At 32.9% G+C, this 14,395-nt stretch overlaps 1 protein-coding gene and 1 long non-coding RNA gene across 2 annotated transcripts; one reads left to right on the top strand and one right to left on the bottom strand.

Moving 5' to 3' along the window:
- The first annotated feature begins 9,528 nt into the window (after nucleotides 1-9,528).
- LOC18094863 (uncharacterized) lies at nucleotides 9,529-11,506 on the top strand. The gene is made up of 3 exons (XM_006369239.3): nucleotides 9,529-9,795; nucleotides 10,684-10,739; nucleotides 10,848-11,506. The coding sequence occupies exons 1-3, from the start codon at nucleotides 9,661-9,663 to the stop codon at nucleotides 11,182-11,184; spliced, it is 528 nt and encodes a 175-aa protein (XP_006369301.1). The 5' UTR covers nucleotides 9,529-9,660; the 3' UTR covers nucleotides 11,185-11,506.
- Nucleotides 11,507-11,822: 316 nt separating this feature from the next.
- On the bottom strand, nucleotides 11,823-12,320 carry LOC112327321 (uncharacterized). The gene is made up of 2 exons (XR_002981555.2): nucleotides 12,077-12,320; nucleotides 11,823-11,921 (listed from the first exon to the last, which is right to left on the bottom strand). It is a non-coding gene; the product is annotated as an uncharacterized LOC112327321 (long non-coding RNA).
- Between the last annotated feature and the right edge of the window lie 2,075 nt (nucleotides 12,321-14,395).

The raw sequence follows: 14,395 nt of genomic DNA, 5'->3' as shown, positions 1-14,395 counted from the left end.
CTAGATTAGGATTTATGGTGGATAAAACCAGCTGTAAGATAATCTAAAAAAGGATAAGAGTAGCCTTAACATCTAAACACTCTACTTTTTAAAAAAAGGGGTATAAATGCAAGGGAAAGAGAGAAGGTGACTCTTTCTCTTTCCAAAAAACAGTTGACTAACAGTCTTGGTTGCAACAACCTCTGTTTCCAAAATAGAACCAAGACAGTTTGCATGCAAGCCTTCTTGACTGCTGAGTGAGAAGAGAGTTAGAAGAAAGGAGAGAAAACCATGAAAGGAAAGTGAGCTGGAAAGGTCGGCTGCTGTAGCAGAGAAGGAAGAGGAGGAAACCGAAAGGAAGAAGAAGAACAATCATTAAACCTACATTACGACTGTACTGAAACGTAAGGCAAGACCAACACCATTTCCTTGGCTGGGTATTACCCTAAATTTCAAACAAAAAGGAAGGGAAAAAACTCTAGAATGAGAGTTTAAGACCCTTATATTTTGACTCAAGATTTAGTAAACTAAGAGTGATGAACTTAAGTGGAATGATGGACAAATGAAGACGGGCAGATTCTTAACAAAGAAATGAATGAGTGTGATTTTGAATGTGAAAAACTAAGTAAGGGGCCGGCTAAATGGAAGGGATGGATGGCATGAGGATTGAAATGAAAAGATACATGGATTATAACCTTATTAAACTCCTAAGGACATGTAAAAGCTAAAACATAATCTAAATTGATGTTGTCTTAATTCTCACAAAGGTTTGATGAATTTGTATGGTATATGAAATGGAATGATGAAAATGCTTGGATTGTGGTCTTGTTGGACTCGTAAGGACATCTTTGTGCTGGAATCGAAATTATATTGATGTTCATGCTTCGATTTTATTATGAGATTAATCAACTTGCATGAATATGGTTCAAGTGAATGAGAATATGGTTGCAACATGATTGTTGTGATTATACTTGTGTGTTAATAACATAAATTCTGCATATGTGGTGGATGAAGTTATGTGAAAATGTGCTGAATTGATACTAAGTGCAAAATTGTATTGTTAGTAAGCCTTAGAATCACGCTAGAGCTGAAATGAAAATTACATCATGATCTAATACTTTGGTTTTGTTGTATATTTATGTTTGTGACTCATGGGAATGGGTATATATTAAAAAATATTATTGTGAATATACTTGTGATAAAATAATATTACGAAATTGCATGTACAAACTAGGGAGTAATGGGCAAAAAGGTTTCGACCAAGGAGGGAGGGAATGAATCATGAAGGAAACTATACATGATGACCATAGTTAGAATAATACGAGATGAACTGGAAATAGAACCCTTATGTGTTGAATAATTGTATTAGTTGTGTAGGTGAATTACCATGATACAATTGGGAATATAGAAATGTAAAATTTGTAACAATGCTAGGTGTTGGTTTTGGAAGTAATGAATTGGGAGAAACCTTGATAAATGTACATTGGGGATGTTGTTTTTGTGTTACTTGATAATGTATGATGAACGGAGTGTGATTGGGGACATTTTATGTCCGACTGGGCTGGATATGTGTAGGGGAGAAGACATAGCGTAAACCTTACGTGTAGTCTAGGGAAAAGGCAAAACCAGAAATGACTCACTTTGTCGCTGATAATTCCTGAATCGGCAGTGACTTAGTCTGCGTTGTGATTTTTAGGTCGACAACGACTCAGTTTTTGTCAATAATTTCTGAGTCAACAGTAGCATATGTGTGTTGACGATTTCAGCGTCATCCGTAAAACTGAGTTGTGTTGACGATTTCTAAGTCGACAACGACTCAATTTTCATCAATGATTTCTGAGTCGGCAGTAGCTTATATGCGTTGAGCCGTTGACAATTCCAACGTCAGCCGTAAAACTGGATTGCGTTGATGATTTTTGGGTCAACAATGACTCAGTTTTTGTCAATGATTTCTGAGTTAGCAGTAACCTATGTGCGCTGATGATTTCAACGTCAGCTGTAAAACTGGGTTACGCTGGTGATTTCTGAGTCAGTAGCGACTTAGTATTCGTCAACGATTTCTAAGTTAACAGCAGATTAAGTACGCTAATGATTTCATGCATCAGTCGTAGGACTGGGTTACGTTGCCGAATACTGGTTCACTAGTGAATCAGTTTTCGCTGCCGAATCCTGGGTCACTAGCGAATTAGTCTTCGTTGCTAAATTTTGGGTCACCAATGAATTAGTTTTCACTGTCGATTTTCTACGATAAACTTCCATGTTAGAAACGACTTAAATGCTTGCAACTATTTCATTTTATGATTGTGTAATATGTGGAACACTTGAATGTGAACATGTGTATTCTTGAAATACGTATGGTGACGAGTTATGTGATTACCAAATGCAAATGTTCTGATTTGTGATCATTGATGTGTTAGGTGGTGCGACCGGGATCGGACCTGCGATCGGACAAGGACACCCCACAAGAGGAACAGGTAAATGGCTTCCACCCTTTCTAGCATACCGTTAATTCCCCGAAGTGAATTTATTACGAATGATCTTTTATTGTGTTATAGCTAGTACTAAACTGTTATAGAATGTTTGTACAAATATCATGAAGGATCTACTATTGTGATATAATAAATGTTAAATTGTTACGAAATGTTTGTACGAGTACTATGAAAGATTTTTATTGTGTTATAATGAATGCTAAACTGTTATGGAATGTTTGTACTAGTATTACGAAAGGTCTATCATGGTGTTATAATGAATGCTAATATATTATTAAATGTTTGTACGAGTATTATAAAGAATCGACTATTGTGTTATAAGGAATGCTAAATTTATATGAAATGTTTGTACGAGTATTATGAATGATCTACTATTGAGATATATTGAATGCTAAATTGTTATAGAATGTTGAATGAGTATTATGATTAACTTCGGCTAATGACATCCTAGAGGGATTGTTAGGTTGCGACTGATGATTAGCTTTGGCTAATGGCATCCTAAGGGGATGGTCATGATGAATTGATGATTAACTTTGGCTAATGGCATCTGTGATGGATAGCCGTGTTGTGTTTGATGATTAGCTTTGGCTAATGGCATCATGGATGGATGACCGACTTGTGCTAATGAGTAGTCTCGGTTAATGACATCCTAAAGGGATGACCGAGTTGAATATGACGATTAACTTTGGCTAATGACATCATAGATAGATGACCAAATTGATTATGATAATTAGCTTCAACTAATTGTATCTGTAGGAGATAACAAGTTTGATTTTGTGATTAGTTTTGGTTAATGGCATTGAGATGGATGACTGAGTTTGGATGTTGCGATTAGCTACGACTATAAGCATCTAAGGTGGAAGACTAAGTTAAAGTGAAGTATTTAACCCCATGCTATTTTTGTAACATGGACATCACACAATCTTGTATCCATGTTGTTCTTGTTGTTTATTATCATGTTTAGATTATTTACAATTCTTATATCTATGTTGTTTTTGTAACAGAGACATCACACAATCAAGGTGCGTAGGAAAGCCCGTTCCACGGGTTCATATATTTTAAAAGGTGCTATGTAATGATATGTTTTAGGTGTTATGTATTTGATAGGAACAAATATACTAGTTGTATAGTTGCCAATTGACACTTTTGTATGAATTCATAACGATACAATATTAGATTGTGTATTGTCATTCGACACTTTTGTATAAACTCGTGATGATAATGAGGCTAGAACATGAATGCAATCTTATAAATATGTCAATGAGATGTAACATGAACTTGCAAACATGTAAATATAATGTCATGGGTATGTGTATTGAGTAGCTATTTTATAGGGATGTTGATTTATGATAACCATATTAGTATTGTGCCATGATAAGGAATAGAACCTATTGTTAACCTCATGATGTTATTGTGAAAAGCATCGGGGATGTAAGGATAAAAAGAAATTCCATCGCTTTTGGCTTTGAGAAGCCGGGCTATTATAATGTAGGCAACGTTAATGGCAAAATCGATTGCTTGAATTACTTGAGGGCAACGTTATGAACAAGGTAATAGGTTAAAGGCATTTTCCTTCACCATTGTCAAACCCAGTCTATTCCAAATCCAATGGGTTGAGCTAGAAACTTGATGATCCATACTTGTGGTTAAACTATGAGTGTTCCAATTCAATCCAATTGATTAGGTTAATATTTAATACTAATAAAATTAAAAAGAAATCACATTTTCTTAATTAAAAATGAAAAAACCAAGACGGGTCAATCTAATAATTAACGGATTGACTTGATGATTTAATTAAGGTAGTGTTTATCATTGCTATAGTTTTTTAAAATGCTTTTTGCTAGGAAATGTATTAAAATAATATATATTTTTATTTTTTAAAATTTATTTTTAACATCGATCTAAAACACTAAAAAACAAATTAATTTAAAGCAAAGAAAAAAGTTTTATTTTTTTTCAAAAGTGCGTTGCTATCGCAGAAACATACATTGTCTAATAAAGCATTTAGTAAACTATATTTTGATTTTAATAACTATGATTATTTTAATTAAACTAATCAATTTCTTCAAATCTGTGTATATGGTTTTGCAAATGACATTTTAATTTTAATGCCTTCTTTTGGATAACATTATAGAATTTACATGAATTAAAATATTCAAAGATAAAATGTTAACAAGCTTTAAATGGATAAAATAAAAGTATAGAACCATCATATATGAGCTATAGCCTCAAAAAGCTCACCAGAGAGGTTAAAAAGCCAAGACACAAGAAAATATAAATCTGGGTTCAAGAACATGAACCCAAAAATTCAAAGAAAACCCAGAAATGTGCATTAAGAAACCAAAACCCAAAATTACACCTGAAAACTAGAAATAAGACCTAAACATGGTAGACTCGACTTTAAAATGCTTATAGCAACCCTCTAAAACATTAAAGCATTAACAACAAAAAACAAAACCAATGCAACCATACCTTAGTTTAAAAACTTTAGAAACTATTTTTTTTTATAAAAAAAACATTGTTATATTGATCTGATAAACATTCCAAACCAAAACTTAACATGAACTTAGTCTTCTTACACTCGATAATACACAAAAACAACTTGCAATCATAATCTTGACCAATCAAAGGTCTTAACACACACAACACACACACACACACACACATATATATGAATCCAAACAATTAAACTTAACTTCATGACATCAAAAACAAATATTTAAACATGTTAACACACGATTTTAACAATCTAGAAACAACAAGTTATATACTCAAAAACATTTTTGAACTTACCTCTAACAAATGCATATCACATCTAAGAACAATAATATGTTAAACATGGCTTCTAAACTGAAATGAAATCAACATAATCAATAAAAAAGAAACAAAAGTATTAACATGAAAGACATTAAAAGAGAGGTGTTTCCATTAGGCTATACCATCTCACTAAAGTTTTAGCTATACCTTGTTGAATAATGTAGGTTTTTTTTTTAAGATTTCGTTGTTTCTTTCCTCATGTTTTCAGCTTCTTAGCTTGTATAAACTTCTTCTTTTCTTCTTTCTTCCTTCAAATTTTCACACTATTTGCTTCTCTTTTCTCTCTATTTACTAAAAAAAATACTTATATATTTTCTCTCTAATTTCCTCTATATTTTCTCTCTTTGATTTCTTTCTCTCTAAATCCACCTCCTCTCTACTTAAGAGCAAATGCTCTTTTATAAGCAAACCAAAACTAGAAATTGCAAAACCATGATGGGTTTGCCAAGAGGTTCTGTGTAAGAATAATATCCTTTCTCTTCTAAAACCTTCCTCTCCAAAATAGGTGGCGCTTGATACCTTTTTTGTCCTCTTGTAAACTAAAATCAAACATAAGAAAACAACCTTAGAGTCTTTTTTGTCATGGTGAATTTTTTGTTCAGTCATATATGATTGGGTTGAGTACTTTGTCAAGATCATTATGGAGATTGAGCCATAAACGTATCATTGTTAGACCTAAACCTTGTAAAGATCATGTAGATTTATCATTAGGAACAAACCACATTTGATTTGGAGGTCTAAAACTTTACATTCAATGATTGGAAAGTTGGCCCTCAATCAGCTTAAATCTGCTAATACAAGGATGGTTGTTGGGGTCAAAATATTGTCGAGTTCGTTCAAGCAAATGAGATGTAAACATTTGATGGGAGTAACTGATCCTTGTAGAGATGTTTCTTAGTCGGGTGGTGGTAGTTGGATCCTTTGAGGTGTCACGTTCATTCACCTGAAGTTGGCATCTCGTTAGCCTTTTCGGCTGAAAAAAAGATAAGGACCAAATGATGTGTCACTCATTTCTTTATTAAAGTCTAAGTGACACGTCGTTCATTTAAATCCTAAAAATTATGGCCATTTTCTTATGGAATGGATTTGGCTTTTGTAGGATTTTAGAAAAACAATTCAATTTAGTCACTATTCTTTCAATTTTAGCATATACACCCTTAATTGACTATGACACTTCTCAGTTTTTGCAATTATACCCCTGAAAACCTTGGTTTAAATCCTTTGATCTAAGCGTCTTTTACAAATTAGTCATTGGTTTACAGATTATGCAATTGGACCTCTATCAACCATAAACTTTTAATTTCTTTCAAATCAACCCATGATTTGATTAATTTTAGTCCCTGAACTCACACGCCTTTTGTACTTTGGTCCTTGGTTTCAAGATTCTTTAATTTGACCCTTAATCAACCTTCAATCTTTAAGTTTCTTTTAATTAAACCCTTGGTTGTATAAATGTATCCTTTCAAAGTTTCAATTGTGTCCTTAATCTTCCAATCTTTTTGAATTAATCTGAATTAGGTCTTCATACTTGATGTTTCTTCAATTGAGTCCTTGATTGAACCCATAAAACTCATTAAAAGTTTAATTAAATCCTTAAACTTAATTAATTATTTCAATTTTTGCCCAATTGATTTCAAACTTAATTTTTCTTCAATTAAATCCTTAAATAAGTCAATTGAGTCTATTAAAAATTTAATTAAATCCTTAGACTTAATTAATTCTTTCAATTTTAGTCAAGTTCGGATTTCAAACTCAATTTTCTTTCTTTCTTCATCCTATCTTGTCAAAATATCCCTAATTTGGCTATTCTTCTGGCATTTTGGTCTGTTGCAGCTCGAGAACTTATCACTTTGTGTCTCAAAAGTATTTTTGGATTTTAAGTTTTGGATTTTTTTTTTATTTTTGAATAATAAAAGAAGAAAAATATGTATTTTTGTATGAAAGAATGTTAGGGGATCCAAGATTGGGTTATGACATACATTTCCATGAACTTTATTTTAATTTTACCTAGGATAAAAAGGGGTAGGGACTTACTTTTTATGGTGTTAGATAAGTTATCTAAGGTGACACATTTCATACCATGTCATAAAATTGATGATGCAACTAATAATGTTGATTTGTTCTTTAGAGAGATAGTACAACTTCATGGTGTTCATAAGAGTATTGTTTCAGATCGAGATGTTAAATTTTTTATTTATTTTTGGAAGATTTTGTAGGGAAAGTTAGGAACAAAATTATTGTTTTTAACTAGTCATCCATAAACAGATAATCAAATGAAAGTAGTAAATTAGACCTTAACCAAATTATTACGTATTGTCATTCAAAGTAATTTAAAAAGTTAGGAGTAGTGTTTGTTATTTATTGAGTTTGCATATAATATGAGTATACATTCTATTACTGATCATTTATCAATTAAAATTATTTATGATTTTAATCCATTAACGCCTTTGGACTTGTACCTTTACCTGCTGATGAAATGGTTAGTCTTGATGGATATAAAAAAGGCTAAAATAGTGAAGAAACTTCATGAAAGTGTCTAGTAGCACATTGAAAAAAAAGAAAGAATAATGTGCATGTAAAGCTAACAAAGGTCATCAATGTGTTATCTTTGAACCTGATGATTGAATTTTGGTGTTTATGAGGAAGGAAATATTTCCATCCCAAGTCCTTGAATGAATTAATGACAATGTATACAAGTTAGAACTTCCAAATAAGTATAACATTAGTGCTAAATTTAATGTTTATAATTTTTTTTTTAATATAGGTGATGATTTAAAGCTGAATGAATTTGTGGAGAGAGGGGATGCTGAGAATCAACAAGCAATACAACAAGATCCATTGCAAGTGACTATTCAAGGTTGAATTATTTTAAGGAAACAGGGAATGATGAGAATCAACAAGCAACATCACATGATCCATTGCATGTGACAATTCAAGGTCAAATCATTTAAAGGAGAGGGGGATGATATGAATCAATAAGCAATACCATAAGATCCATTACATATACTAATTGGAATAATTACAAAGGCAAGAGCTAAGAGAATCAAAGAGGCATTAAATGGGTCGATTCATAACATTCAGTTCGAGCAAGCTTTGGGTGACAACAAACATGAATTTGAGTTTAAATAAGGATCAAGTCTTGATCAATATGATCTAAGCAACAAATGAGGATGTTTAAGATGTATTTGAGCTTGGATTGGCTAAATAACTATATATTAATGGTTATAACTTTCAATCTAACTATTGGATCGAGTTAAAAAATTTCCAGATGATTTTATGGGTCATATCTCCTATAAGGTTAAAGCCTTTTGATAAGGCCTATGAGTAAACTATAAAGATTGTGCTTTTACTTATAAAAGACTTAGCCTTTGTATTTTATTTTATCCATACTTTAAAGTTATTTATTTATTTGGGTTTAACTTTTAGCCCATAGTTACTTAAAGTTTATTTATTTTTAAGTCAAACATGTAAATACTTTTATTTTTTGGATGTGAAGATAAATTGTTTTTTTTTTTTGGATTAAAAACTACATGAGCACTCTTGCTTTTGGTTTTTAATTGAACTTTTCAGAACTTATCAAAAAGATCATATTTATAGCATTATAACCATATACTTCTGGTTTTTGATTCAAGTAATCATCAAGTCAAGGACTTATAATATGATTTTAGCTTTCTTTAGAAAATATTTTGATTCTTAATTCTAGGTTTTAAAATTTTTCCCTCTAAGTTTGCATTATAATATGTCATTTAAGTCATTGTCTTCCTCAATTTTATGGTGATTGAAATCTTAAAATTTCTTGCTAAAATCTAGAAATTAGTGATGGAAACCAAGGGGTATTGTTATGGCCTCTACAACATTTTTTTATATCATTTTTAAGCATGAATGTACTTCATTGTTGAACCAAACTTGTTTAATAGTTTTGATTCAAAAGAAATAATTAGTTGTATCTTATTAATTATTCATTTGATTCATCTCAAAGAAAAAAATCAATACAACAAAAAAAGAAAAAAAAAATTATATCCCACAAAAAATAATATATATATATATATATAACTAATAGTAGATAGCCACTAAGCACCAAAAAATTTCTCTAGTAAAGGGGTGTTTAAGATATTGAAGATTTTTTTTTTTAAAGTAATTAAAATAATATATATTTTTTTATTTTTTTAAATTTATTTTTGATAAAAAAAACAAAAAAGTTAATTTAAAAAAAAAATTAAAAATTCTGCACAATCTCACCTGCTTTAAAATTCCAGCAAAACCTTTGACCTTCTTTTGAAAAAGAGACGGCAAAACCTCCCTTGCTATCTAGTAATTTCATTTGTTTTTCTTCTCTCCATTTGGGATTTCTGCTAGGAGAGTCAACAAACTATCGATGGAGAGGGAAAGCCTTTTAAATGGCAACAATAGTGTTGATTTGGTCAAGATTGGCGTGTGCTACATGTTGCAATCTGTGATGGCTGAGACGGCTCTCATTGCTCTAACCTCTCGGTTTTTTTTTCTCGTTAAGGTACATTTCTCACTTGCCAAACAAATCCATCTTTGCAAATTGCAAATTCTAGTGCCTCATGTCACTCATCCTTCGATGGTGTTTTTGTTTTGTTATTATTATTAAATCACCTGTTCTCTGCTGAAAGGAAGGAGCTTCTTTTGTGCTTTCCTGATTTATCTTCCTTATGGTTGCTTAACTTTTCATGTAAATTTAAATGTATTATTGGTTTGATTGTGAGATCGATCTCTTGCAAATGAATGTATTAAATAACCAGAAATGAAGAGGGGAACTTTTTGGAGACTTAAGTATATTGGGTTTTGACCATATTCAAGTGAAGTTCATCGTGACAGTTCAAGCAGGAATTTCAATTCTATTTGTTTAGCTGACGAGTTGGATGCTTGGATCTCATTTGATCTTCTCATGAAGAATTGTTGCATGAGCAACAAGACCATATGGTTAAACTGAAGGCAAAGATAAATGGAGAAAATAATTGAAAAGTCTTTGATTGATGGAAAAATGACTTTTTAAGAGAAATCCTGAATTTCTAACAAAAAGAAAATCTCTTTATAATTCCCATCTTGCATCAGAAGCACATTTCCTTCTTGTGCTGGAGTCATTATTGCTACCCTATTCTTCATGGTCATTGGCTACAAATTGGCATTGGCTTACTTTCTTTTCATTCACCAAAATATGCAATAATTTAGTGGCAGACAAAATCTTGTTTTGGGATAATCTGGTGACCTTTCCGATAGCTTTTTTTCTTTTTAATCCAAACTCTTGCTATATGTTGGCTGACAATTCAAAATATTTTCTGGATTGTTGCCTGCTATTTTTTTTATGTATTATTGGTTAATCTCATGATCTCCTTTTCAAATGTGTGCATTACTTGACCCTTTTTAATTACAGACATCACCTTTGTTGGATGCTAATATGCTCGAATATTTGGCAGGAACTGATAACAGGTAAAGTTAAGTTTTTTGTTGTGTTTTGATGAATTCAGAATTAAATGCCCTTTATTGAGGGGCACGTGGTTAAAAAGTAATTGATTGGTTAATGGAACTGCATTGCAGGTTCCCAATGGGCAGATTGAATAGATTGGAAAAGGCTGCTGCTGAAAATATGGATGGCGGTGATGCTGAGGATACTGAAAGTGAAGATGATGATGATGACGAGGATGATGAAGATGACGATGACGATGATGGAGAAGATGAGAGTGAAGATGAAGATGATTCTGATGATGAGCCTTTTGGTGATGGAGAAAGTGATGACGACGACGACGACGATAGCGATGAATATGATGATGAAGACGATGATGATGGGGATGAAGAAGATGAGGAGGATGAAGAGAGTGAAGAAGAGGATGACAAAGAAATGCAAGCCCAACCACCTTCCGAAAGGAAGAAGTGAGACGGAATTCTCTCTTTAATCTAGGTCTCGTGGAGCTTGGATTCAAGAGTTTGATGGGGTAGAGGGGAAAAAGAAAACCCTTACAAGTACATTTTAGTAACAAAGATTGCATCAACTTCATTAATTTATAAAGCAAAATTGCATCACTTTTTTTTGTTGAAGTGAGGCCCTCCGATACTTGTTAGCTAGATTGTTTTTTAGGCTTAGTTGCTCAACTCCTTACTGCCCTTTCCATTCTGTTGTATCTTATATTCGGTGATTCCAAACGATTTTACCCCCGTTTGTTAAGAATGTTAAAAATTAAAGGCAAACCTTCCTCAAATATTGCCACCAGGAGATCATCAATGGATGGAAACAGTTTCCAGGAAACTATAAATACAACGGGATGAACTATAAGGTCCTTAAGAAGAGAATGAGAAAATAATTATCACTCTAAAAACAACATAGTTTTGACAGGAGGAAAGAATAAAACAGAAAGAAAAGGGATAGCAACCTAATCTCTATCTCGGAAAAAAGTACATCTTCAAACACAGAAAACCTAACATTACACACAACAGTTACAAATCCTTGGCAACAAAAACTCTCAAGCAGACAATAAGTTATATGTGGTTCTAGACAGCCCTGTCATTCATTTTCGGAAAGAATGCATTGTATCAGCAGCTTTCTTATTCGTTTCGTGTCCTCTTCAGACAATGCATGAACTTTATTTTCGGCATAGAACTTCTGCCAAGATAACCCTATTTCAGACCAAGTTCAATAGTAAATACATAATATCTGAATTTAGATGACAAATTATTATAGATGAAACAAATGAGAAAGAAACATATCTTGACAAAACTACAGGAATTCTCTGGTACTCGGACAAGAGGTATTTTCAGCAAGGATACATTACCTTAAGAAATCTGACAATCGAAGATCCATCACGAGGTGGTCTCTTTTCATGTACTATTTGATTTCATATTGGAGACAATAGTGTCTTGTCTGAAAGTGTTGGTATATTTCAGCCACCAGTTTTTTTCTTTCTTCCATGTGCTAGAAAAATTATTGCTTCATAGTTTCAGTTTCTTCTTCCAGAACCTTCAATCGCTTACTTAGCTGCTTGAAACTTGTTTACCTTTATAAGAATTACTGCCAGCCTAAACTCATAGAAGCATAGAAGAATACCTCGTCCATTTTTCTATTAGCCACTGATAAGGGTTAATAAAAATATAATGCAAAATTATTAAAAACACATTAGCTTGCTTTTACCAGGTAAAACTGAGAACAACTAAGCCCACTTTTGGGCTTGGTTTTAAAGGGCTTTGGGCCGGTTTAACCGTAGTCAAACAGAGCTCAATTTGGGTTATGTTTGACCAGGTCAAACCAAAACAAACTAAGCCCATTTTTGAGCTCGATTCAAAGGTGTTGGGTTGGTTTGACCACGGTCAAACGAAGCCCAAATTCTTCTTTTGGGTCCAGCTTGATCAGGTCAAACCAAACCCAAGGGCCTATTTTTGGGTTCGATTTAAAGATGTTGGGTCGGTTTGACCACCGTCCATTCGAGCCCAAATCGAACCCATTTTTAGGCTCAATTCAAAGGTGCTGGGCTGGTTTGACCATGATCAAAGCAAAGTCAAACCAAGCCCAAATTCGGTTCTTTGCTTATAGGTCAGTTCGATCATATCAAACCAAACCTAACCGAACTCATTTTGGGTTCGGGTTAACATTTTTAATGTTCGGTTTAACCTCGGTCAAACCAAACCTAATCAAGCTTACCTTAAGCTCGATTCTTTTGAACAATCCTTTTTTTTTTTTTGTCTTTCTCTAACGTTCATTTTATTCATGTCGATATTATGAACTACACTGACACCTTTAGCCTATACAACATAGCCACAATGCATAAAGTTATTACAAGGTGTTACACCTAAGAAGCTACTCCTATTTTTTAAAGGTTACTCATTTATATAAAGAAAGGTAAAGCAAAAAGGCAAATGATCTCTTGAATCTTCCTCTCTCATTTACTACTTGCAAAAATCTTTTCTCTTTACAAGCCTATTCATATTGGGCTCGGTTCAAAAGTGTTTATCCGATTTGACCACAGTGAAACCAAGGTCAAGTCGAACCCATTTTTAAGTTGGGCTCTTTGCTCATGGGTCAGCTCGATCAAATCAAATCAAATCTAATCAAACTCATTTTGTGTTCAAGTTAACACCTTTTGTGTTTGGTTTAACCTCAGTTAAACCGAACCTAATTGAGCTTACCTTAAGCTCGGTTCTTTTTAATAATCCTCTCCTTTTCTTTTTTTTATCTTTCTCTAAAGTTCATTGTTATTCATGTCGACATTATGCACTACACTGACACCTTTAGCCTATACAACATGGATATAACTCATAAAGCTATTACAGGTGCACCTAAGAATCTACTTCTATTTTTTAAAGGTTACTCATTATATAAATAAAGGTAAAGCAAGAAGGAAAATGATCTTTTAAATCTTCCTCTCTCACTTACTACCTGTAATCATTTTTTTCTCTACAAGAAAACAACACCTTTAAAACAATATACTAACTTAGCCATCAGAGTATTTTTTGCAGGTAACCCTACCCAGGATTATGCATCAAGAAAGCCTAGGTCTAGCTAAATTTATCTGAAGTTTCTTTACAGCTTCATCAGTGGTGTTGTCTATAGGAATTTGAACAAAGGTTTTGCTCATTTCTGGTACTAATCCTTCTCATTTACTTAATTATAAGGTTTCTATGGTGAATAACACTAAGAACATATGAGGAAGAATTACTAACCTCCCACAATCTTTGTCAACTCCTATTGACCTCTAATAGCTCACTCAACAAATGAGAGCTCTCACAGAGGTTGTATTGTCTACCCAACAACATCTCAGAGTTATCTCTGTTTTTCCATAAAACATGGACATGGAATAACCTTCTCGTGATTGGTCACCTAGATATGATTTATATAGATTTATAGGAAAGGCACAATACCATAACCTTCGCTATCGACCTGCTCTCCTACAGAGTCTCACTTCAGCACTTTAGAACCCAAAAGCAATGTACAAATGACAAAGATGCAAAAACATAAAGTCACATAAGAGACTCACCATTATATGACAACGTGTTGTACACGTGCCTCCTAGAGACTTTGTGATTACCAAAATGAACCTAGAGAAACTAAGATGGCTTATCTGATCTTAAAGAGCATGTACAAAATGTCAGGAGTAACT

This window comes from Populus trichocarpa, chromosome 1, assembly GCF_000002775.5.
Source record: "Populus trichocarpa isolate Nisqually-1 chromosome 1, P.trichocarpa_v4.1, whole genome shotgun sequence".
Taxonomy (NCBI): Eukaryota; Viridiplantae; Streptophyta; class Magnoliopsida; order Malpighiales; family Salicaceae; genus Populus; species Populus trichocarpa.
Note: the sequence above shows the minus strand (reverse complement) of the source record. Positions and strands in the feature narration are given on the sequence as shown.